The 27,138-nt window shown below is 41.4% G+C and overlaps 1 protein-coding gene and 1 non-coding gene across 2 annotated transcripts; both read left to right on the top strand.

Annotated features, from left to right (window-relative positions):
• Positions 1-7,446: 7,446 nt before the first annotated feature.
• GINM1 (glycosylated integral membrane protein 1) lies at positions 7,447-26,592 on the top strand. The gene is made up of 8 exons (XM_020893678.2): positions 7,447-7,604; positions 13,785-13,841; positions 14,008-14,104; positions 21,547-21,698; positions 22,222-22,378; positions 22,876-23,006; positions 24,710-24,873; positions 25,885-26,592. Exons 1-8 carry the CDS (start codon positions 7,485-7,487, stop codon positions 25,994-25,996), a joined length of 990 nt encoding a protein of 329 aa, XP_020749337.2. The 5' UTR covers positions 7,447-7,484; the 3' UTR covers positions 25,997-26,592.
• Positions 9,956-10,027, top strand: TRNAC-ACA (transfer RNA cysteine (anticodon ACA)). Its single transcript has one exon. It is a non-coding gene; the product is annotated as a tRNA-Cys (tRNA).
• Positions 26,593-27,138: the final 546 nt, after the last annotated feature.

The following is a 27,138-nucleotide window of genomic DNA, read 5'->3' as shown; positions in this document are numbered from 1 at the left end:
TTTTTCTTGCAATATTTGTCACAGATGTCCTAATTTCAAAATTGGATAGTATTTTTAAATGTTTTGGATGTTTTTATAATCTTTTATCTCCAAAGTTTTTGTCAGAGTACCAATCAAACACTCATTTACATCTCATTTAACATCCTTGGATACAGATTTCTCTGCATGTGTTCAGGTTGCTGGCATCAGTTAGCTTGGGGAGCAGACAGCAAAGCCAGTCTCTTGACTCTAGGGCCCCTCTGACTATAGTTGTGGTGGAGAAGGAGGCAAAGATCTCCCACACTTTCCTATTTCTTTACTCCTCTCAACCCAGCTTATGTCCTTAGAAGGTCAGCTGAACAGAACATTTTGTAATCATCTCTATAAACATACAAAAACAAGTTAAAGTATGATTTTGTTTAAAATATATTATGACCCAAGAGAATGTATTCTATTCTTTTTCCCCTGGAGGGAACGGCAACCCCCTTCAGTATTCTGGCCTGGAGAATTCCACGGACTATATAGTCCATGGGGTTGCAAAGAGTTGGACATGACTGAGCAACTTATGCTTCACTTCACTTCAGAATGTACTAATTTAGTACATCAAGGTTAAAAACCACAGCTCCATCACTTACTATCCTGTGCATGCATGCTAAGTCACTTCAATCTGACTCTTTGCAACCCTATGCACTGTGTAGCCTACCAGGCTCCTCTGTCAATGGGATTCTTCAGGCAAAAATACTGGAGTGGTTTCCCATGCCTTACACCAGAGGATCTTCCCGACCCAGGGATCAAACCTAGGTTGCTTGCATTTTCTGCATTGGCAGGCAGATTCTTTACCACTCTGCCACCTGGGAAGCCCTTATTATCCCGTAACTCATGGCAAAATTCTTCATCTCTATACACAGAAAAGGATGATACTGTAAAGCAGTTTTAAAACATCTTAGGGGAAAAATAAGGTAAAATGTGTGAATGGTTTTAGAGATGTAAAAGGAAGATCTTCCTTTCTTTATTTCTTTTTTATCATCTCCTGGGGGTCGTCAAGAAGTTTGAAAATGTGTAGTTGTGTAACTCTGGAAAATAATGGAGTGGAACTGTGTTGCAACAGAAATGTAGTGACTCACTCTCTCCCAGAAATTGGAAACAGACATAGATTATGTCCCAGACTTCCCTTTGGTGCCAAGACTGCTTTTGGATTACAGAAAAAGCAGAACTCAAGTTCTGATTGAGAGAAAAATAAAAATAACAGAATCAGTCATTGGAAAAGAAAACTTATTAAAGTTTGGAGTCAAAGAGTACTATCTTGCATGAGAATAAAGATGTATTTTTTATACCTCATATATAATTTGTTTTCTATATATTAAATTTTTTATTTACTTGTCTGCTTGGGTCTTAGTTGTGCCATGTGGGATCTTTAGTTGTGACATGCGGGATCTTTAGGTGCAACATGTGAACTCTTAGTTGAGTTGAGACATGGAAACTCTTATTTGCCATATGCGAACTCTGGTTAGTTGCAACATGTGGGGTCTAGTTCCCTGACCAGAGATCGAACCCCGTCCCCCTACATTGGGAGGGCAGAGACGTAGCCACTGGGTCACCAGGGACGTCCCTGTATTAAATTTTTTCAAGGCTATCTTCTGCTATATGAAGGATTATCTTCAGGGAACATAAAGTGTGTAATGTGCACAGAAATAGAATGGGTTTCTATCGGCAAAATTAACCCCTTTGGAGACAAATAAGTGAAAGAATAATGTCTTTTCAGGAAATGTGGTGGGCTCTGTTGGGAAATACAGACTATGTTGCTCACCTTCCCCAACTACTTTTTCTTTCAAATGTATTTTGGAAACTTATATTACAAATTACACAAATCTACATATATCCTATGTCCTGATCATTAGATTTGATTTGTTTTTAATCTCAGTGGTCTGAAACAGAGTGAAAAGGCCAATGGTTGCCTTTGGACCCCTCCAGTGGGTGAGATATCACTGCAGAAACCATGTGCCAGTTAATATTGTTGTTGGGTATCTCATAGTAGGCAAGGAATTAGTTGAATGACTAGTTTACAACAATTTTGGCCAAAGATTTTGTTGTTTACCCTAGCTAAAAACACAGGCATGGGTGGGGGGGAAGTGTTGATAAAAGAGGAAGAGGACTAAGAGAGAAACCTATTTCTTTTTTGTGCCACAGTTTTATTTTAAAAAAAAAAAGACTTCTTTACTCTGCCTGAATGGCAATATCTCCAAGTTCTTCTTAATCAATGTACAATCCTGTTAACCTGAAAGACCTAAATTTCTTAGCATTTCTGTGTCAACCTTAATAAAACAGCAAGTTATTTTACCAGCAGAATGAGTTTATTCAGGAATAACAGAGGAACTGCAATAAGGGACATGCAAACAGAGTTTTGCCTAAAGAACACACTGGTCATAGCAAACACCCTCTTCCAACAACACAAGAGAAGACTCTACACATGGACATCACCAGATGGTCAATACTGAAATCAGATTGATTATATTCTTTGCAGCCAAAGATGGAGAAGCTCTATACAGTCAGCAAAAACAAGACCGGGAGCTGACGGTGGCTCAGATCATGAACTCCTTATTGCCACATTCAGACTTAAGTTGAAGAAAGTAGGGAAAACCACTAGATCATTCAGGTATGACCTAAATCAAATTCCTTATGATAATACAGTGAAAGTGACAAATAGATTCAAGGGATTAGATCTGATAGACAAGAGTGCCTGAAGAACTATGGATGGAGATTCGTGCCATTGTACAGGAGGCAGGGATCAAGAACATCCCCAAGAAAAAGAAATGCAAAAAGGCAAAATGGTTGTCTGAGGAGGCCTTACAAATAGCTGAGAAAAGAAGAGAAGCAAAAAACAAAGGAGAAAAGGAAAGATATATCTAGTTGAATGCAGAGTTCCAAAGAAGAGCAAGGAGAGATAAGAAAGCCTTCCTCAGTGATCAGTGCAAAGAAATAGAAGAAAACAATAGAACGGGAAAGACTAGAGATCTCCAGAAAATCAGAGATACCAAGGGAACATTTCATGCCAAGGTGAGCACAATAAAGGACAGAAATGGTCCTAATAGAAGCAGAAGATATTAAGAGGTGGGAAGAATACACAGAAGAACTATACAAGAAAGATCTTCATGACCCAGATAACCACGATGGTGTGATCACTCACCTAGAGCCAGACATCCTGGCGAAGTTGAGTGGGCCTTAGGAAACATCACTATGAACAAAGTTAGTGGAGGTGATGGAATTCCAGTTGAGCTATTTCAAATCCTAAAAGATGATGTTGTGAAAGTGCTGCACTCAATATGCCATCAAATCTGGAAAACTCAGCAGTGGCCACAGGACTGGAAAAGGTCAGTTTTCATTCCAATCCCAAAGAAAGGCAATGCCAAGAATGTTCAAACTACTGCACAGTTGCACTCATCTCACATGCTAGCAAAGTAATGCTCAAAATTCTCCAAGCCAGACGTCAACAGTACGTCAACTGTGAATTTCCAGATCTTCAAGCTGGATTTAGAAAATGCTTTAGAGGAACCAGAGGTCAAATTGCCAACATCCGTTGGATCACTGAAAAAGCAAGAAAGTTCCAGAAAAATATCTACTTTTGCTTTATTGACTACGCCAAAGCCTTTGACTGTGTGGATCACAATAAACTGTGGAAAATTCTTAAGGAGATAGGAATACCAGACCACCTGACCTTCCTCCTGAGAAATCTGTATGTTGATCAAGAAGCAACAGTTAGAACTGGGCATGGAACAACAGACTGATTCCAAATCAGGAAAGGAGTGCATCAAAGCCGTATATTGTCACCCTGGTTATTTAACATATGCAGAGTACATCATGAGAAATGCTGGGCTCAGTGAAGCACAGGCTGGAATCAATATTGCCAGGAGAAATATCAATAACCTCAGCCATGCACATGACACCACCCTTATGGCAGAAAGCAAAGAACTAAAGAGCCTCTTGATGAAAGTGAAAGAGGAGAGTGAAAAAGTTGGCTTAAAACTCAACATTCAGAAAACAAAGATCATGGCATCCAGTCCCATCACTTCATGGCTAATAGATGGGGAAACAATAGAAACAGTGACAGACTTTATTTTTGGGGGCTCCAAAGTCACTGCAGATGGTGACTGCCACCGTGAAATTAAAAGGCACTTGCTCCTTGGAAGAAAAGCTATGACAAACCTAGATAGCATATTAAAAAGCAGAGATATTACTTTGTTGACAAAGGTCTGTCTAGTCAAAGCTATGATTTTTCCAGTAGTCATGTATGAATGTGAGAGTAGGACCATAAAGAAAGCTGAGCACCAAAGAATTGATGGTTTTAAACTGTGGTGTTAGAGAAGACTCTTGAGAGCCCCTTGGACCACAAGGAGATCCAACTAGGCCATCCTAAAGGAAATCAGTCCTGAATATTCATTGGAAGGACTGATGCTGAAGCTGCAATAGTTTGGCCACCTGATGTGAAGAACTGACTCCTTGGAAAAGACCCTGATGCTGGGAAAGACTGAAAGCAGGAGGAGAAGGGGATGAGATGGTTGGATGGCATCACCGATGTGATGGACATGAGTTTGAGCAGGCTCTGGGAGTTGATGATGGACAGGGAGGCCTGGCGTGCTGCAGCCCAGGGGCTCGCAAAGAGTCGGACATGACTGAGCGACTGACCTGAACTGAGCTGAAACTAGGCTAAGCTGAAGACCGAAGGAGAGGGACACAGTTTTATAGAGAAAAGGGTGTTATTGGGAGGGATGGTTTTGAGTAGAAATCCATTGGAAGAGAAGTGTGAAAGTGTTAGTCACTCAGTCCTGTCCAACTCTTTGCAACTCCATGAGCTGTAGCCTGTCAGGCTCCGCTGTCCGTGAAATTCTCCAGCAAGAATACTGCAGTGGGTTGCCATTCCCTTCTCCAGGGGATTCAGAGACTGAACCCGAATCTCCTGCATTGCAGGCAGACTCTTTACCATCTGATTCACCAGGAACCTCTGGGGAGAGAGTTGGAGTTCAAACTTCTCATTGATCGAATGTGGTGGTTTCTCATTGGCAGGCTATTGCTGGGTAAGGAGAAAACCTTCCTTATGCTGGAGCAGTATAGTAAGACTCTTCCTTTTGGAAATGCATGGTGCCTCTCTCTTCTTGTTTTGGGGTTCTGCAGCACAGGGAATGATAAGGCACGAGAGCTCCCCCGTTGGGGCTTCCGGACATCCATCATTTTATTTTATTTTTTTAAGTTGTTTTTTCTGTTATGTTTGTGGTTGTTCTGGGTGGCATGTGGGATCATAGTTCCCAACCAGGATGAACTCCGAGCCCCCTGCAATGGAAGTTTGGAGTCTTAACCACTGGGCTGCCAGAGGAGTCCCTATTTTTTTTTTAACTTATTTGCTTTTTAAAAGCTTTTATTTTATCCATTTTCTTCCAGTTTTATTGAGATATAATTGACATATAAGTTTATGTATATGTTTAAGGTATGCAGGGCTTCCCTTGTGGCTCAGTTGGTAAAGAATCCACCTGCAATGCTGGAGACCTGGGTTTTATCCCTGGGTTGAGAAGATCCCCTGGAGAAGGGAAAGGCTAGCCACTCCAGTATTCTGGCCTGAAGAGTTCCATGGACTATATAGTCCATGGGGTCTCAAAGAGTTGGACATGACTGAGCAACTTTCACTTCAGTTCACTTTAAGGTATACAACATAATGAAGTTATTATCACAATAAGTTTTGTGAATATCCATCATCTCATATGTACATAAAATTAAGAAAATAGAAAAAAATTTTCTTGTGATGAGAACTTTTAGGATTTACTTTCTTAACAACTTTCATATATTGCATAATATAACATACATCAGTGTTGCTTATATTTATCATGTTTTACATTACATCCTAGTATTTTTCTTACAACTGGATATTTGTACCTTTTAACTGCCTTCATCCACTTCCCCCCTCCCACTTCCTCCCAGACTTTATTTTAAATGGGGTTTCTTTATTTTCACATTTGCTTTAGAGGGTTTCACCAAAAGTTGTTGTTGTTGTTGTTTTTAACCAGAAGTTTTTTTAACCTGAAGTGGGGAAGAAAAATCTGTCATTGTCAGTTTATAGGTTAAGAAACTGACTAGACAAGCCCTGAGAGCCCAGGTGACCTGGCTTCCAGCAGAGTGCTGCTCATCACCTCTCCAGTGATCCGATGAATGTTGAATTGAATGCGCGGTTGGTCCTTGGCCTTGGCACAATAAATCCCTGGGGAATTTTAAAAACTATCAATACCCAAGCAGCTGCCCAGACTTATCAAACAGAAACTCAGGTTCCCCGGAAGACCCCAGAAACAGCAATTTTTAAAAGTTCTGACAATTCCCAAGTTCAAACCAAGGTGAAAATACCTATTTAATAAACCTCTCCTCCAAACGTGATGGCTTCCCTAGGTGGCGCATGTGGTAAAGAACTCGCCTGCCAGTGCCGGAGACAGAAGAGACGGCGGTTGGATCCCTCAGTTGAGAAGATCCCCTGGAGGAGGGCATGGCAACCACTCCAGTATTCTTGCTTGGAGAACCCTCATGGAGGAAGGATCCTGGGGGGCTACATACAGGCCATAGGGTCGCAAAAAGTCAGAAAGGAGTGAAGCGACCTAGCAGGGCACGCTAGGTGATATACCCCAAATGTGGTATACAGTTCAGTCCCTCAGTCGTGTCCGACTCTGTGCGACCCCATGGACTGCAGCACGCCAGCCCCCACCCCCCCAACTCCCAGAGTTTACTCAAACTCATGTCCATCAAGTCGGTGATGCCATCCAACCATCCCATCCTCTGTCGTCCCCTTGTCCTCCCGCCTTCAATCTTTCCCAGCATCAGGGTCTTTTCCAATGAGTCAGTTCTTCGCATCAGGTGGTCAAAGTATTGGGAGTTTCAGCTTCAACATCAGTCCTTCCAATGAATATTCAGAATTGATTTCCTTTAGGGTTGATTATCCAAATGTGATACATACAACAGTGTTCTGATACATTACCATTATTTTCACTTTGTCAGTTCAGTTCAGTCGCTCAGTCGTGTCCGACTCTTGGCGACCCCGTGAATCGCAGCGCGCCAGGCCTCCCTGTCCATCACCAACTCCCGGAGTTTACTCAAACACATGTTCACTTTGTAGATACATGTAAGTATATACACATAGAGACATACTGATGTACACATACAGTATATACTAAATCAAAAACAACGGCAATGAGAATGTTTACACTCATTCAGGTGAGGAAATTCTCCTCAGATCAGAGAGCCGGTCTAATGACGAAATCGGACCTTCTGTGACTTGACCCCGCCCCCGAACGTTGTGCAGCGGCCTAGAGCCATACACCCCCGGCTGATCTCGGAGACTTCCGGGTCCCGCCCCGCCCCGCCCCCACAAAGGCTCCCCCCCCACCCCGCCCCACTAAAAGCCCCGCCCCTCAGGCGCGCTAGGCCCCGGCCTCCCGCCCGCAGGCCCACGCCCGCCGCCCGCCCCCGGCCTGTCCAAGATGGAGGGCGCTTTGAGGGCGCCCCTCGCTCTCCGGCTTTTCGTCTTCGCGGCCCTGCCAGCCACCGGGTGGCTGACGACCCGCACCCTGGAGCCGCCGCTCCTGCCGCCAGCCCCGAAGGTAGGGCTAGGCGGACGCGACTCGGCCGGGATCCTCGGGGAGAAGCCCGGGCCGGGGACTTGGACGGCAGCGTCCGCGTCGACGCCTCCCACCTCCCAGCGGGCAGGCCGGGGACTGGGGGCCGGGCTCCCAAAGGGCGGGGAGTGGTGGAGAGAAGCACCCAAGGAAACGGGGGCGGCAGGGGACGGGGGAGGCGAGAGAGTGAAAGGGAATCTTTAACGTGTGGTTAAGCCCGGCGCAGCGAAACTGTTTGGGTAGTCTCGGCTGTTGCCGTCTTGACGGGCGTTTGCCGTCGAAAGTCGCCGATCACCGCCTTTTGTAATGGCGCCTTCTTGGGGTAGAGCCGGGCTCTGGGGCGAGGCAGTGTTTATGTGCTAGGGAAACGTGGAAGTTGCTCAACGAGAGAGAGCGAGGGCGTTCCAGGCCACCTGTCTGCTGCAGCGGGCGGCGGGAAGGAATGCCTGCCCCCGGCGCGCGGGGCTCCGGGTGCGCGCAAGCTGGGTGCCCGGGGTCCGCAGAGCGAGAGAGACGGAAGACCCCGCGCAGACCCTGCCGGCCTGCCTTTAGCGGGCGGTATTAGAGGAGCCGGTCTCTAAGCGCGGTGGGGCCAGGCGCGCCAGCATCCTCTGGGAACCTGGTAGAAACCCTCCAATCAAAAGCTCGAGGGTGAGGACCCAGCAGAGCGTTGCAGCAAGCTCTCCATCCAGGTGATCCCGAGGTGGGCTGAAGTTTGCGCATCACCGCGTGCTTCTACTGCAGGGTGACTGACTGGTTCTTATAGCTTTTGCCCGGGTCGGGGGGACTCTCGCTGCCCTTAACCAGTATTTGCCTCTCAGCCGTTGAATGTGTGATAGGGGAAAAGTCTGAAGACTTCACAATGCTATTTTCCCAGAATGAGAAGAAAAGACATAGGTGCACCTTTTCTTACTAATCAAGACCCGAATACCCAGCATTTAGGTGTGACTGACACCATAAATGTCACTGTTTTACTTTCACTGTTTTAAGAGTTACGGCGTTACCCTTCCTGGCTACAAAAATAATAGCGTACCTCGGTTTCAGTTCTCTTGGGATTTTCCAAGAAGCCACACCATCCCAAGCTCTAAGAACCACTTATATCCAAAGTGGACCACAGTTGCAGCTGTTCGAAAATATGAATATGAAATCGAGACCAAATTAAAATGAAGTAATTCCTAGGGTCCTGGAACTAGAGTCATTGGTTACCCCTTTTCCAGACTTTAGAGATTTATCATAGTTATTTATCAACCCCAAAGACCTTTGAGTCTATTCCTATTATATGCTTGCCTTTAGACTGCAGGCTGATAATACACCATACTGTGGGTTCTTAGTGAGTTGTTCATTTCAGTTCTTCTTATGACTTCTGTCTGCTTTTGGGAAGCCCAGATCTACACTCATTTCATTGGTTAAATGAATGCTCTGCAACTAGGAGGAGAATCTCATTCCTTGGAAGGTGTATGTGGGAAGCTGAGGCTTCTGAATCTAAACATTTTTCAGAGTTTTATTGTGAAAAATTTCAAAGGTACAGAACATTTGAAAGAGTTTTAGAGTGGTCATGCATATTTGATACAAGTTGTTCTGTTGACTGTTGTGCAGCAATGGTGTATTTGAACTCTGCATCATGGTAACCACTGGACTACTGTGGTTATTGAGTATTTGAAATGTGGCCAGTGTGACTGAGGAATTGAGTTTTTTTTTTTTTTCCCCATTTATTTTTATTAGTTGGAGGCTAATCACTTTACATCATTACAGTAGTTTTTGTCATACATTGAAACGAATCAGCCATGGATTTACATGTATTCCCCATCCCAGTCCCCCCTTCCACCTCCCTCTCCACCCCATCCCTCTGGGTCTTCCCAGTCCACCAGGCCCGAGCACTTGTCTCATGCACCCAACCTGGGCTGGTGATCTGTTTCACCCTAGATAATATACATGTTTCAATGCTGTTCTCTTGAAACATCCCACCCTCGCCTTCTCCCAGAGTCCACAAGTCTGTTCTATACATCTGAGTCTCTTTTTCTGTTTTGCATATAGGGTTCTCGTTACCATCTTTCTAAAGTCCATATATATGTGTTAGTATACTGTAATGGTCTTTATCTTTCTGGCTTACTTTGCTCTGTATAATGGGCTCCAGTTTCATCCATCTCATTAGAACTGATTCAAATGAATTCTTTTTAATGGCTGAGTAATATTCCATGGTGTATATGTACCACAGCTGAGGAATTGAGTTTTTAATATGTTGTTTAGTTTTAATTAAATGTAAATAGTCACATGTGGTTAGTGGGTACCATGTTGAATAATACCAACTCAGCCTACCATTTGTATTTTACTATACTTCCCTGCTGGCTCAGACGGTAAAGCGTCTGCCTACAATGCGGGAGACCCGGGTTCAATCCCTGGGTTGGGAAGATCTCCTGGAGAAGGAAATGGCAACCCACTCCAGTATTCTTGCTTGGAAAATCCCATGGACAAAGGAGCCTGGTAGGCTACTGTCCATGGGGTCGAAAAGAATCGGACACGACTGAGCGACTTCACTTTACACTTTATACTTGCTTTATCACACACGTTTTCATCTGTTTATCTTCATATCCCGCCTGACCTAAATGTAAGAAAATTGGTTGAAGTTAGGAAAATTCACTGTGTATCTCTTCAGTCACTCATTTATTGGATTATAAGCATTTTTCTGTTTTGTTTACATTTGTAAGCTGTCAGCTGTTGAGGTTACACAGATTGTGAAGTAATAAAATTTTTTTTACAGTTTATTTTTCTAATATTAAAATGACTTGGTGACCAAAGAGAGGCGGGCAACCAGAGGACACTTATTTTTTTATATGTGTAAATATTTTTTTCTTATATGTGTAAATATTTATTTCATTTATTTCCCTCAGACTTACTTTAAACCAGGTATCTATTACTTTTGTTCTTAGGAAGTCATTTTGTCCCAGGTGGGCATTTGTGAGTGACGGAATCAGAGGAGAATTGAAAATGAGTGGGGAGAGACTTCAGTTCTGCCACCCATTTCTAAGTATACACTGCCCTGGCTGACAAGCCTGTACTTCCAGTTCCGTCAGAGGCTCTCGGAGAGAGCAAGAAATATGACCTGGCTCTGAACTTTGGGTTAGGAGGCAGGAAGGGATGAGAGTTTCTCCTGATGTGAAGTCACTCAAGAGGATCCAAAAGAATGTAATTGAAGTTGGCCCTCTGGAAAATATAGTGTGCTCGTGTCTATTCATTGTCTTTTCCAAAGACAACGGGTCCAGTTCTACTGGGCAAGTGATGTATGTAAGTGCAGTAAATGGCTCACAATATAGGGTATGTTCTCTACTGAAAGGCAGAAGCTATGAAAAGGTTTCTCGGAAGAGCATTGCTGGAGACGTATCTCCAGACTGTTAGAAGAACAGTGCTCTACAGTTTTCAGATAGATCATCTAGTTTGGAAAGAATGAATTCTTGACTGAAATTTGGGCATAAAACAGTACAGCCAGCAACTTGATGGTTTATTGAATGTTAGTTTGTTCTAAGAGATGAGTTCACTTGTTCTAACCCACACTTAATTCTAGATAAGGATGGGCCAGAAGAAAAATGGGCTGGAGCTGAGTAATCACTAGTCCTAAAGCTTCCTGGGCTCCTTTGGGAGTTGGGAAGTGGACCAAAGTCATCCTGAATAGATGATACAAACTTACATGTTCGTATCCTCTTGATCAAGTTGTCCCAGGAATCAATAAACTCAGCCCATAAAATTACTGTCTTAGTCTCTCATTTTTTATAAATTATATATAAAGTATTGGGGTTGCTCACAGTGCCAAGAAATACGCTGGTATGTTAGTTTGATGTTTATGAATAATTTTTCTTGGGGAGGAGCCAAGATGGTGGAGGATTAGGATGGGGAGACCACTTTCTCCCCTACAAATTCATCGAAAGAACATTTGAACGCTGAGCAAACTTGACAAAACAACTTCTGATCGCTAGCAGAAGACATCAGGCTCCCAGAAAAGCAGCCCATCGTCTTCAAAAGGAGGTAGGACAAAATATAAAAGATAAAAAGAGAGACAAAGAGCTAGGGACGGAGACCCATCCCGGGAAGGGAGTCGTAATAGAGGAAGTTTCCAAACACCAGGAAACCCTCGCACTGGCGGGTCTGGGGGAAGTTTTCGAATCTCGAAGGGCAACCTAACTGGGAGGAAAAATAAATAAAACTCACAGATTGCATGCCTAAAAGCAACTCCCAGCAGAAAAGTACCCCAGACGCCCACTTCCGGCACCAGCAAGGGGTGGGGGGGGCGGAATGGAGAGGAGCAGGCGGCATTGCTTAGGGTAAGGACCGGCCCGAATGCCCTGAGGGCAATTGGAGGGAGCTTTCGTGAGATAGCAACTTAAACTGTGGGATAGCTAGGGAGAGAGAGAGAAAATTAACCTGCCTACCGTTCGCAGAACAAAGGGACTGAGCAATTCCAGAGAAGAGCTAGCCTGCGGCGGTAGGGCCCAGCCCGGCGGGAGGCAGGAGGGAGTGGGGAGGGGAAAGGGGCAAACTCGGCTCCAGAGACGGCACCCCTACCAAACTGCAGAAGGCCTCCAGTTTCTAACCAAAGACTTCCTGAGATTCTGGATGGTCGATATCCGCTGGGAGGGTCGCGGCTAGAGCCCAGCTCCCGGGGATAGACACAAGCCGCAGGCACGCGACTGGCGCGCCACGGAAACTGAGGCTGGGACCTCGGAGGGGAGAAGGCGCGCCGCATCCGGGGAGAGTGCGACGTCAAGCTCCTGGCTGCCTGAGCTGCTCCGGCTGGGGAAGGCACAAAACGCAGGCGAAACCGAGTCCACGCTTTTGTGGAGTACCCGAAAACTGGAACTGCACGCAATGCAGGGCCCGCTCCATATAGAGCAGCTGGGAGCCTGAGCAGTGTAGACGGGGAGAGCACACACCCGTGAGCGGGGGCAAGCCCAGTGTGGCCGGAACACGGTGAGTGCTCCCCACACACAGTGATATCTGTCTGCAGCGCCCCTCTCTCCCCGCAGTGCGACTGAAAAAGAGAATAATTTTTCTCTTTGAAAATTAAGAATCCCCCCCCCCAAAGGTATTTAAGAGGAGTCTTCTTTTTGTTCTAGGATAACAACATCTGTGAATACACTTAGGAAAGAATTTCATTTACAGATAATAAATTATAGTTCCTGTGACCCTGAATACTTAAAATAGTGCTTTCTTCTGTGTAGTGAGCATCTCATGAATAAACTTATATATTTGAGTAGACTGTCTTTGAGCATCCCGTGAGAGGCACTGAGACTCTGTACCCCAAGTCCTTGTCCATGGGCATTAGAAGACACCTCTAAGAAGGATAAGAGCAAGTTTGTATGTGAAAACAATAAAGTTGGAAACATTTGATGTCTGCTCTCATGGAACAAATAAATTGATGGTATATTACACAATGCTGTTTAAAAAAAAAAAGTGCATCTACCCACATAACTGTTTTAAATGAAAGAAGTTCCAGAAGAATACATGCAATATCATTCCACTTATAAAGTTCAGGCACAGATGAAACTGAACAATAGGTTGTTTAGAGAGAGAGCACATGGGGAGTTAAGTTGTAAAGGAAAGCAAGAAATGTTAACATGGAAGACAGTATAGGGATTCCTTCTGAGGGCCAGTGGGAAATGTGACAGGATCATGCAGGGGACTTAGAAGATCTGAATGACATTTTAGTTTTGCTCCTGGGTAGGAGATACATGAGTGTTTATCTTTTCTTTTAAACTCTGTATTTGCATATTACATGCTCAGATACATGATATATTTCATATTAAATGGATAAGTGTATAGATTATGAAAAACTGAAATTGTGAATAATGGCATTTAAAAGACTATAAAGGGAATTCCCTGGTGGTCTAGCAGTTAAGATTCAGTGTTTTCACTGCTGGGGCCCTGGGTTCCATCCCTGGTTGGGGAACTAAGATCCCGAAAGCCCCCCCCCCCCCCACGCACACAAAAGAGCTGTAAAAATGAAACTAATGAGTCGTGTTTTCTTTTTTTTTCCTGATGAGTTTTTTAACAGTGTTCTTTTAATGTAGACATAAGCGATCATACAGTAAGTATAACTGAGGGAGAAGAGAATGAACTGAGTTATTCTCAGTTCAGCAAATGCATACCTACCTGATTTGTGTATTTATTTTGCAGGATAGCATCAGAATTAATGTAACCACCCTGGAGGATGGGAAGGTGTCTAAAGAACAGGTGTGTCTTTGTTATGCTTTCATTATATCACTTAGCTAAGTATCATGCAGACTATTTTATTTTTTATCTATACACCTCATTTAGTTAGATAAAGTATTTTTGACATGAAGAGTTTGTCATCATTTGTAAACCATTGGAATTAATGTATATGCTGCTTTATTTTAAGGTTGTTCTTAACATAACCTATGAGAGTGGACAGGTATATGTAAATGACTTCCCTGTAAATAGTGGTGTAACCCGAATAAGCTGTCAGACTTTGATAGGTGAGTACTGCTAAATTATTTCCATTATTGTTCTGTGTTTAATAACACTAAGTGAAACACAATTCTTTGATGTTATTTATTTCCATTTTAAATTTATAATATACATCATTACTAAAGTATATGATAACAGTAATGGATTTAAAACTCTATTCCTACTTAATATTGGTTATTTCTGGCATTTTCTTCTATCATGGCATTGATATTGCTCAGAACTGCATGTCTGGAAAAAAAAAAAAAGAACTGCATGTCTGGTAGGTTAATAACAATGTAAGAATGTGCCTCGAGGTAGTAAATAGGGATTTACAAGCAAGGCAAAATCTCTTCACATTTGTAAAAAGCAAAGAGAAAAGTGAATTGTCTTTCTGATTCTTCTACCTTTATGTCTATATTACATTTCCCTTTTTAACCTTTTAAAATCTTGAGTTGTTTAAAGACAAGCAAACATGTTACATTAGAATATACCCATTGTTTGAGTGAGATAAAGAATATGAGAAATTTGTATAGTATTCCTGTTACCTATTTTAATATACAGATTTAAGGTAGTAAGTATTTCTCTGACCACTTGTGTCCTTTACTTAATTCATTATGTGTCTTTATTATCATTCCATTCGTAGTGTTTTCCAGTTATTTATTGTGATATTTCCTTGTCCTAAGAGTCATTTTGAAGTGTATTGCTTAATTTTCAGACACTGAGGGATTTTTTTTTCTTTTTTTACTGATTCCATCTCTATCATCAGAGATGTAGCTGTATAATTTTAACCCTTTGAATTTGGAGACTTGTTGTATAGCTTAACATATGGTCAGTTTTAATAAATGTTGCTTTCCATTTGTATTTGAAGAGAAAGTTAATCATTTAATTAGTTGGATATGATGTTCTATATCTGTTAGGTCAAATTTGTTAACCACGTTCAGTCTTTTATGGATTTACTGATTTTTTTTGTTTGCTTGCCCTATGAATTACTGAGAATGGTATGTTAAAATCTGCGCTAAGAACATTTGTTCTTTCAGTTTTGTCAGTTTTTGCTTTGTATATTTTGACATACAGTATTACTAAATCCATGCAGATTTAGAGCTGTTATGTCTTCTGGTGAATCCACTCTTTTGTCATTATAATATGTCCTTATTTATTTCTAGTGATGTTCTTGCCTTAAAATCAGCTTTATCTAAGTATATTATTTTACTAGTAACTGCTTTTTGGCTGGGCATGGAGGAGGATGGTGGATGGTTTTGTGGTATGCTTCCATTTTTTTTCAGTCTTCCTGGGTCCTTATAATTAAGGTGAATGTCTTACAACAGCATATACTTGTGGTTTCTTTTTTCTTTCTTTTTTTAATTCAGGCTATCATTCTGTCTTTAATTGGAATTTTAATTTAGTCATATTAATGTAATAAATGATATATTTAGACTTAGATAGTCTATCTTGATTATTTGTTTTCTGTGTCTTATCTGTTCTGTTTCTTTTTTTTCTTTTTTGGTCCTCTTCTGGGTTATTTACTTTTTGTTTCATTGTCCCCTTCTGTCTTGTTGTTTTTATATTACTTTACGTTCTTTCTATTATTTTATGTTCTTTTCATGGTTGCCCTTGAGATCAGTAAACTGATTCTTTTATCCTTTCCCAACCACTGCAGGAATCTTAGAACACTTAAACTCTGTGTATTCTCTTTTTGCTTTTAATTTTTTTAATTTAATTTTTACTTTTTTAGCCTTGTGCCTTGAGGGATCTTTGCTCCATGACCAGGGATTGAATCTGGGCCATGGCGGTGAAAGCCCCGGGTCCTAACCACCAGACCACCAGGGAATTCCCCCACCTTGCTGCTTTTGTGTTGCTATTTTCATGAATTTTAACTCTTTGGATTCTTAAACCCTGAGCACCCTAAGTTGTTCTTAGTGTTTTCCTGTAGTCCAATGTTCTTTTGTGCTTACCTTCACAGTTAGTCTTTCTATTGCTTTTCATTCCTTCCTGAATATCTGTATTCCCCTCTGGAGTTATTTTCCCTCTACCTAAAGAATTTGGCTTAGTATTTATTCAGTGCAGATTTCAGTGTCTTGTGTTTGTGTTCATGTTTTTACATGTTTCCTATGGTTCTCAGTGAGAGAATTGGTGTACTGCAAGTTAATCCATCATAGTGGGGAAAAGAAGTGCCATTACTGGCTTGAATAACATCCCACTGATGTTACATGTATTAGGAATTTGACATGGCGCACAGTCTGCCTGCTTTATTTACTATAGTCATCTTTCTAGTCATCCCAGTTGCATTGAGTTTATTTCCTTGAAAGCTGAAGTAAAAGCCTGTCTTACCATTTCACAGGAATCTTTAAAACATTAAATGTAACTACAACAAGAGTCTCCTATCCTTAATTCTTTAAAAAAATTCTTCTTTGTAGATGTGTTAGTTATATTGCTGTTTAACAGTTGAACCCAAATGTTGTAGCCTGTGACACTATTACCTCCTAGTTCCTGTAGGTCATAAATTTGAGCTTGGCTTAGCTGGGTGCTCTGACTGTCTCAGCTGGGAAAGGTCTGCTTCCCAGCACTCGTGGTTCTTGACAGGATTCATTTCCTTGTGAATTGAATCCAGGATGTTAGCTGGAGTCCCTCCTTCATGTTCTTGCCACATGGGCCTTTTTGTAGAGCACCTCACAACATGGCAGCTGGCTTTATCACAGAACAAGAGAGACTGTCAGGGAGAGAGTGTACCAGCAAGACACAGGTCACAGTCTTCATAAGCTAATCACACAGGTGACATTCCAGCACTTTCGCTGTATTCTGTCTGTTCGAAACAAGTGTCTAGGTCCAGCGTGTCCTCCGTAGAAGGCAGTTACAAAGGGGCATGAAGGCTGGAGGGGCAAGAGTCACTGAGAGCCATTTTGGAAAGCGGTCTCCCTCAGTAGAGAGTCAGAATATAGAGGGCTCTTGTTACTAGTTTTACTCTATAGCAGCCATTACAGATTTGGAGGAAGAGTCATGTACATCAGTACTATTTGATGTATTGATGTGACTGCATTTTGTCATCTATTGAATCTCTATTCTGGTGACTGGCCTTTGGGCATACGAGTAGGCTGATGAGGAGCCTGCCCTTCGCTGAGGGAGTTCAGTTCAGCCCAGCTCAGCAGCTCAGTCGTGTCCGACTCTTTACGACCCCATGAATTGCAGCACGCCAGGCCTCCCTGTCCATCACCAACTCCCGGAGTTTACTCAAACTCATGTCCATCAAGTTGGTGATGCCATCCAGCCATCTCATCCTCTGTCGTCCCCTTCTCCTCCTGCCCCCAATCCCTCCCAGCATCAGGGTCTTTTCCAATGAGTCAACTCTTCTCATGAGGTGGCCAAAGTATTGGAGTTTCAGCTTCAGCATCAGTCCTTCCAATGAACACCCAGGACTGATCTCCTTTAGGATGGACTGGTTGGATCTCCTTGCAGTCCAAGGGACTCTCAAGAGTCTTCTCCAACACCACAGTTCAAAAGCATCAATTCTTCAGCGATCAACTTTCTTCACAGTCCAGCTCTCACATCCATACATGACCACTGGAAAAATCATAGCCTTGACCAGACGGACCTTTGTTGGCAAAGTAATGTCTCTGCTTTTTAATATGCTATCTAGGTTGGTCATAACTTTCCTTCCAAAGATTAAGTGTCTTTTAATTTCATGGCTGCAGTCACCATCTGCAGTGATTTTGGATCCCCCAAAAATAAAGTCTGACACTGTTTCTACTGTCTCCCCATCTATTTCCCATGAGGTGATGGGACCAGATGCCATGATCTTAGTTTTCTGAATGTTAAGCTTTAAGCCAACTTTTTCACTCTCCTCTTTCACTTTCATCAAGAGGCTTTTCAGTTCCTCTTCACTCTCTGCCATAAAGGTGGTGTCATCTGCATATCTGAGGTTATTGATATTTCTCCCGGCAATCTTGATCCCAGCTTGTGCTTCTTCCAGCTCAGCGTTTCTCATGATGTACTCTGCATATAAGTTAAATAAGCAGGGTGACAATATACAGCCTTGACGTACTCCTTTTCCTATTTGGAACCAGTCTGTTGTTCCATGTCGAGTTCTAACTGTTGCTTCCTGACCTGCATACAGGTTTCTCAAGAGGTAGGTCAGGTGGTCTGGTATTCCCATCTCTTTCAGAATTCTCCACAGTTTATTGTGATCCACACAGTCGAAGGCTTTGGCATAGTCAATAAAGCAGAAATAGATGTTTTTCTGGAACTCTCTTGCTTCTTTCAGTGATCCAGCGGATATTGGCAATTTGATCTCTGGTTCCTCTGCCTTTTCTAAAACCAGCTTGAACATCTGGAAGTTCTGCAGCCTGGCTTGGAGAATTTTGAGCATGACTTTACTGGCATGTGAGATGAGTGCAATTGTGCAGTAGTTTGAGCATTCTTTGAGATTGCCTTTCTTAGGGACTGGAATGAAAACTGACCTCTTCCAGTCCTGTGGCCACTGCTGAGTTTTCCAAATTTGCTGGCATATTGAGTGCAGCACTTTCACAGCATCATCTTTCAGAATTTGAAATAGCTCAACTGCAATTCCATGACATCCACTAGCTTTGTTCATAGTGATGCTTTCTGAGGCCCACTTGACTTCACATTCCAGGATGTCTGGCTCTAGGTGAGTGATCACACCATTGTGATTATCTGGATCATGAAGATCTTTTTTGAACAGTTCTTCTGTGTATTCTTGCCACCTCTTCTTAATATCTTCTGCTTCTGTTAGGTCCCTACCATTTCTGTCCTTTATTGAGCCCATCTTTGCCTGAAATGTTCCCTTGGTATCTTTAGTTTTCTTGAAGCGATCTCTAGTCTTTCCCATTCTATTGTTTTCCTCTATTTCTTTGCATTGATCACTGAGGAAGGCTTTCTTATCTCTCCTGGCTATTCTTTGGAACTCTGCATTCAACTAGATATATCTTTCCTTTTCTCCTTTGCTTTTTGCTTTTCTTCTTTTCACAGCTATTTGTAAGGCCTCCTCAGACAACCATTTTGCCTTTTTGCATTTCTTTTCCGTGGGGATGGTCTTGATCCCTGTCTCCTGTACAATGTCACAAACCTCCGAACCTCTGTCCATAGTTCATCAGGCTCTCTGTCTATCAGATCTAGTCCCTTAAATCTATTTCTCACTTCCACTGTATAGTCATAAGGGATTTGATTTAGGTCATACCTGAATGGTCTAGTGGTTTTCCTTACTTTCTTCAGTTTAAGTCTGAATTTGGCAATAAGGAGTTTATGATCTTAGCCACAGTCAGCTCCTGGTCTTGTTTTTGCTGACTGTATAGAGCTTCTCCATCTTTGGCTGCAAAGAATATAATCAATCTGATTTCGGTATTGACCATCTGGTGATGTCCATGTGTAGAGTCTTCTCTTGTATTGTTGGAAGAGGGTGTTTGCTATGACCAGTGCATTCTCCTGGCAAAACTCTGTTAGCCAAGGAGACCACTGGGTAAACGGTGAAAACACTGAAATGGACCATGAGAGACGGGAAGTTTTCCAGTTAGGAGTCTCGAGGATGTGAGGGAGGTTAGGTAGACGAGAGAGAGGGCACCGTAATGAGCCTGAAGAAGGAGGACCCGGCAGAGAACCACCGGAGAGATCGTAGGGTGCCACTGAAGGCGTCTAACAAGGACACTGTGTACTCAAAACCATGTGATGTGAGATTAATACGGCACCATGTGAATGGTGGAAGAGGGAGGGATTACAGAAGGGGAGAACAGTTAGGTAAATATGTTAAGAGTGAGTAGCTAATGAACTAGGTGTCGGGTGGGGAGGTAGGTGGAGCTGGAAAGGACACATGGAAGAGATACTTTGGATCTGGAATGGTCCAAAGGGAACAACTGACTGGATACAGAGGATGAGAGTGCGGAAGTCAAAGGTAACCTAGTCATTCTTGTCCTTGGTAGTTTGGAGAACGGGAGGGGTTTCTTAACAGAAGCAGAGAAGTCAAGGCGGAACACGTTTGTGAACTTCGGTTGAGCCCAGGGGTTAGGCCACTTGTTTCTCAATAAAAATGTATGTACCTGTTTAAAAATTACAAATGTTAGTCTGTACCCCTTGAGATTTTAAGACTAGAGTGAGGCTTTAGCATCTGTACTGTTCCCAGTTGGTTCTGATACATAGTTAGGGTTTAGAACCACTAGACCAGGTGTTTGTTTTAAATTATGTATTTATAATTCTGGGTGGAATCTCTACTTCACATTGGCTATAGAGTAAGAACTTAATGCATCCTCTCAAGGAACTCGGCCCAGTTGAGACAGGTTTATAGACTAAGAACTACACTGTTAGTGCTTTAAATTTTTTTTTAAAAAGGCATGAACTCAGCATTGTAAGGATATGGTATCTAGAACTATTAAGTAGGAGTTTATTAAAAATGTATGGAAGGGGACTTCTCTGGAGATCCAGTGGTTGACTTTGCCTTCCAACAAAGGGGGTACTGGTTCAGTCTCTAGTGGGGGTCTAAGATCCGATATGCCTCACGGCCAAAAAACCAAAACACAAAACAGAAGCAATATTGTAACAAATTGAATAAAGACTTTGAAAATGGTCCACATCAAAAAATAACAAAATGTAAAAACCTAAGGGAGGAGAGTGAGTAATGGAGAGCATGCTGGATCAAGAGAACAGCTCTGTAAAGGCACAGTGTCGGCTTGAACAGCTGGGCCTGCATGCAGGATATCCATCTGGGTTCCTTTTTGGTGGATAATTCTCAGCCAATAACATTTGAGGAACAGAAACGAAATGCTGCTTTTGCAGCAGTTTCATTGGTTTCTATTATCTTTTTCTATAGCACTGCTCAGCTTTATAAACCAGTTGTGACTGCCACCCTCCATCACTGCTGGAGTGGGGGTAGGGTTTCTCAGCCAGAAGGAACAGGGCCAAGAGCTGATCCCACTCCATCGTTTGTTAGTGGGGAGTAATTACGGGGCTTTCCCTCCCTCATCCCCATTCCCACCCTCCCCAGCGATTAACAAGTTGCCTACTGGGAAAAGAATTGACAAAAACCCTCAAGTGTCCTTACTGCTAGAGTCTTTTCTATCACGGATTTTGTGAATGAATGAATGGATGAATGAATGAATGAATGTGCTCACCTCTAACACGTGGGATTGTCTGTGTCTTCCATCCTGTTTTGTAAACAGTTGCACCTACTGGTTCCTCATAGCGAGTCTATGTAAAAGAATAGGAAAGATGTGGCAAGTGTGAAGTTCCATACAAAATCTGAAAGTCATCAGGCATTTTTCCCTTTAAATGAGTATAAGAATTGTAGGGGTTTGTCAAGTTGTCTTTGTTTTCATCGATCTGAAACATCAATGAGGTCAGAAATAAAGGTAAAGATAATGGTATACAACTGTCTCGTTCCATGTAAATGTCAACAGAATAATCAAATTCACTAACTGATTTGGTAGCATTTTTTGTTCAAAGCTATCACTACTTTTTGTTTTTTTTTAAACAGTGAAGAATGAAAATCTGGAAAACTTGGAGGAAAAAGAATATTTTGGAATTGTCAGTGTAAGGATTTTAGTTCATGAGTGGCCTATGACATCTGGTTCCAGTTTACAACTGATTGTCATTCAAGAAGAGGTAGTAGAGATAGATGGGAAACAGGTAAGATAGTACGCTTACTATCTGGGAATTAATTGTAAAGATTTGAGTTCAGTGTTATGCACATGTTCAGTTATTTATTTCTGACTTGATAAGGAAAGAAGCTACAGTAATGTTGCCTGTATCCAGTCATTTAGAATTGTCTACTTGTTTTAGCATTTACTTGTTTAGAATTTGAAGTCTTAATTTGAAAAAAGATCATCTTCATACATGTTTATATCCCTTAAAATTATGATCATTATTAAGCAGAGCAAGTAAGTGAAAAGACTGAATTTGGTTCGTAACTCTGCTGCCGTTTCTTCTGGCCAAGTCTCTCTTAAGTCAATGAAACGAAACTGAGAGCAAACCTCTAATAGTGAGTGCTGAAGCACACTGTGTGTGATTAAAGTTGCAAATTAATTGTCTTAAAGAGGAATTCTGTGAATAGGACAAGTTTTTTAGTTTCAGAAATCAGGGAAGAAAATTCAGTTTTAGATTCTTACCAGGTTATTCAAAATAAAGAGTAATTGCATCTATTTTTTCATAGGCTCAACAAAAGGATGTTACTGAAATTGATATTTTAGTTAAGAATCAGGGAATAGTCAGACGTTCAAACTACACCCTGCCTTTAGAAGAAAGCATGCTCTACTCGATTTCCCGAGACAGTGACATTCTATTCACCCTTCCCAACCTCTCCAAAAAAGGTACTTTGAAAGACCATTATTTAAAGTATTAAGGAAATGATTTCTTTAATTGGTAACTTTTTCATCATAGTTTGGAAGTAAGCTTCTTTTAAAAATGCTTTATAACATGTATTGCTTTATGTATCCATTTTGTAAAATGTGGTCTGTGCTGATGACAGAGGGGCATTTTGCTGAAATAATCTAAAAATACATAATAAGAAATCATTCACTTAAGTTCATTAGAAGAGGAAATATCATTTTTTCCACTGAAACACAGAACTTAAAAAATTTGACTTTCTATGTGACAGAATTGTAACTGCTGTAGCTCCCTTCTTACTGTCTTAATTTGAGGTTCCTTTCTGGCATTTAAATCTAAATAATCAAATGTTTGTTTTTCTCCCACGAAAAAAAACGGATGTTCTCACCATCCCAAATGTTACTGGTGCAGAGGCCTAGAACTGGTGGGAGAGTCACCAGCACGTGCTTAGCATTTGGGTAACCTGGCTTTTCCTTCTCAGGAGACAGTGTTAGTTCATTGCAGACCACCAGCCAGTATCTTATCAGGAATGTGGAAACCACTGTAAATGAAGCTCTACCTGGCAAGTTACCTGAAACTCCTCTCAGAGCTGAGCCTCCATCTTCATATAAGGTAAATAAGGTATCTGGGATTATCTTTATATGTGTAACAAGCATTTATGGTTATGGTAAAGAAAATAAGTGCTAGCGTTTTAAATGAGGTGGAAACCATGAGAATTTGATCCATGGGACGTTGTTAATAATGAACTCATCACTGTTTTAATGTGACATTTTTAGGTATTCCTTTTTTCCTTCTTAGTAATGTAGTCAGATGATGATGGTTGAGGTATAGATTTCAGTTTGTTTGGGGGTCTTTCTCATATCCCCATTGGTCTGTTTATTCTGTGACTTCATGCATGCACACATGTACACATACACACAGTCCCCTCAAGACCTTGTACAGTGACTTAGCACACTTGGTTGAGTGTACTTTCTGAAATCAGACTGCCTAGGTTTGAATCCTGGTTCTGCCACTGACTAGCTGTGTCAGCTGGGACAAGTTCCTAGCCTCTCTAACCTTTTTCTTTATGTGTACAGCAAAGGTCCATAAAGTGATGCCTTTTCTATGAGGTTGTTGTAAGCATTTAAATAAGATGGGTGCAAATGTAAGTATACATTGGCACCTGTTAAGTAGTCACATATGATTAATAATAGTATACTGCTGACTGGGAAGACAGGGTTCAGAGAGTATGGTGAAATCTCTGTTAGCTCAGCCCCTTACTCAAAATAATTTACATTTAAATGAGCAGGATATGTGCTTAGTAACACAAGATTGCAGAGATGATTCTTTGAAGAGGTTCTCACTGAAGGTTAGGATTGCTTGCTTTGGGTTACTGGAGAAACCTTGGTCATTTTTTGAATGCCTGAACTCTGGTGCCCTTACTAATCTTACTCCATCTCTCTCAGAGCAAGGAAGAGCAGACTCTTCAAAGTCCTTGCCATCAAAGCATGCCCAGGTTTCATCTGTCACTGTTGAAGTGCGCAGTGAACCCCCCATCACCAGTGGGCATCACCGACTTGATGGACATGAGTTTGAGCAAGCTCCGCGAGTTGCTGATGGGCAAGGAAGCCTGGCGTGCTGCAGTCCATGGGGTCGTAAAGAGTCGGACATGACTGAGCAACCGAGCTGAACTCCCTATAGGGTTCCAAAAGCTACGAATATGTCTGTCACTCCTTCCTTCTGTTGTCTTTCAAATACTGGAAACACAGAGCTGACAGGTCCATTCTGTATAAGTGGACTAGCCTTCTTGTCATGCATGCTTAGATACTCAGTCATGTCTGACTCTTTGGGATCCCAGGGACTGTAGCCTGCCAGGCTCCTCTGTCCATGGAACTTTCTAGGCAAGAATAGTGGAGTGGGTTTCCATTTCCTCTTCAGGGGCTCTTCCTGACCTAGGGATCAAACCAGTGTCTCTTACATCTCCTGCATTGGCAGGCGGATCCTTTACCACTAGTGCCACTTGAGAAGCCCTTTATAGTTAAGACAACACGTATGAATAACTGTAAAGGATAGTAACATGTAACAAACGTTTATGCTTCTTTTGCTAGAAAACAATTTTTAAATTGTAAATAACTTTGAGGTACATTTAAAAAATTAAATGCACCCATTTAAAATGTACAGTTCAGCAAGTTTTGACAAGTGTAGATACCCATGTTACCACCATTACAGTCAGCATGTATAAATGTTACCATCACCTAAAACTAGAACATAATTTTTAAAGTTTCTTAGAGCTCAAATGAAATTTGCTTATCTAATAAAAACTTTTTTTTTTTTAGGTGATGTGTCAGTGGATGGAAAAGTTCAGAAAAGATCTATGCAGGTTCTGGAGCAGTATTTTCCCGATATTCTTTATGTTTTTGAATGTCATGGTGGTTGGAATTATAGGAGCAATTATAGTAATAACCATCTTAAAGGTGTTTTTCCCAGTTTGTGAATACAAGTAAGTATTTCTCATTTTTTATCAACTTTAGTATTTTTAATGATTAAAAAGTAGTTGTATTTACTATAGAGTAGAAAATATAAAAATTAGGAAAAATAACACAAGTGGGGGGAAAAATAATATATCTCTTTTTTTCTAGTCCATCTTTCAGCTTTAGCAAAATTAAAAGACATTTATTGGATACCTATATGGTCAAGACACCTGTCTTGGGAATTCACATGTGGATAGGACAAACTCTGCTCTGTAAGAACTTAGTATATTGGAGAGAAAGGAAACAAGTGTCTATAACGGAAAATGCATTGTGTATAATAAGAAATAAATGAAACGAGGGCTTCACTATGTATTTTCAACTGCAAAGTATCAATTTAAAATGCAGTAAATTTTTTAAGACTAGCAAGGTATTTTAGTAACACGAGAAAGTAAAAGAACGTAAAAGTGAAAGTTGCTCAGTCGTGTCCAACTCTTTGGGATCCCATGGACTATATAGAATTCTCCAGGCCACAATACTGAGTGGGTAGCCTTTCCCTTCTCTAGGGGATCTTCCCAACCCAGGGATCGAACCCAGGTCTCCTGCATTGTAGGCGAACTCTTTACCAGCTAAGCCACAAGGGAAGCCCAAGAATACTGGTGTGGGTAGCCTATCTCTTCTCCAGTGAATCTTGCAGGTGGATTCTTTACCAACTGAGCTATGAGTAACAGGAGAAATGCTGTCTAAAGATCTGTGGTTGCATGCCAGTGGAGTGCTGACTAGAAAGCTGCTCAGGCCTACTCTTCTTGCCCACTTTATGCAAATCTAGGACTGTTTATGCCATGGGGATCTGTAATTTACCTTGTCATCTCCTACAGTACCAGCTAAGGAACTTCCTCTTACTCCTCCAAACCAATTAGTTTGGTTAAAGTGAACTAACCATCATAAATAAAATGAAGCAAAAATACCTAACCCCAGGTATACATTTAATTACAACCTCAAAGTAGCCCTGTCTTACTTTAGTATTAATTTTTGTATTTCAGAGGAATTCTTCAGTTGGATAAAGTGAATGTTATACCTGTGACAGCTGTCAACTTATATTCAGATGGACCTGAGAAAACAGCAGAAAACCCTGGAGATAAAACATGTGTTTAGAACACCCTCTCAAATCATGGACTCTGAGTTAGCCTAATGGTTCAAATTTGCCACTCAAATATAATTTTCTTTAAGCCATTAAGAATCAGTTTGTACACTAGAGAAATTGCTAAACTCCTAAAGCTGTCTAAAACTTGATCTTTAAAGTGACAGTTAAAGTTCACCTTATTCTATAATAGGGCTGCCTGTTCCGGTGGTGAATTATTAAAGAAAATTTAAATGCAATGGAAGAGAAGACATGTGAAGAAACTGAAACTACCAAAAAGAAAAAAAAAAAAGGGCAAGACAAAATGCCACGTGCCAATTCTTATCAAGGTGCCTTTGTTAAGGAAATTATATACATTTAATTACTATAATATATAAGACTTTATGAAAAGCACTTTATGAAATTCTAATTTAAAAGCTCAAGAACTTAACACTTATTTTTTTATTCAGTAAAATGTGCCTTAATATTAAGTATGTGACTCAGTATAAAAATCACTGAAGTGTGTATCATGATTTGATTGTATCCTGTATCAAGACCACTTACCTTGGATGAACCAGGATTTTAAAATAGTGACATGTTCTCACTCTAAAAATAAATCTTTTTTTTTTTTTTGAAGATAAAAGTATAATGTTTTTGGAATAAAATCTTTGCCCATGTGAGTTACTTATAATAGCTCCTTTCACATAACACTGGCTGAAACCAAGGGTCACATCAGTTAATAAGTCCATCAATGTTGTCTAATTAGAATGTGCCTTTGCTCTCATGGTTCTAAGTATAATCCTGTTTACCCCACAATAATGTTTGGTCTTTTTTTAACCATCACCCATACTGACGTATATTTTACAATATGATCTAGGACATATAATTCTTACCTTTACTCCATGTGATACTTTGTTCTATTAAAATTCTTTAAGTTTTTTAATTGTAACCCATCATTTAAATGGCTTCTTCGGTGGCTCAGTGGTATAGGATCCAACTGCAATGCAGGAGCCACAGGAAACACGGGTTCAATCCCTGAGTTGGGAAGATTCCCTAGAGAAGGTAATGGCAACCCACTCCAGTATTCCTGCTTGGAGAATTCCATGGACAGAGGAGCCTGGCAGGCTACAGTCCATAGGGTTGCAAAGAGTTGGACACGACTGAAGTGATTTAGCAA

The sequence above is a fragment of the Odocoileus virginianus genome, chromosome 34, assembly GCF_023699985.2.
Source record: "Odocoileus virginianus isolate 20LAN1187 ecotype Illinois chromosome 34, Ovbor_1.2, whole genome shotgun sequence".
NCBI classification, from domain to species: Eukaryota; Metazoa; Chordata; class Mammalia; order Artiodactyla; family Cervidae; genus Odocoileus; species Odocoileus virginianus.
Note: the sequence above shows the minus strand (reverse complement) of the source record. Positions and strands in the feature narration are given on the sequence as shown.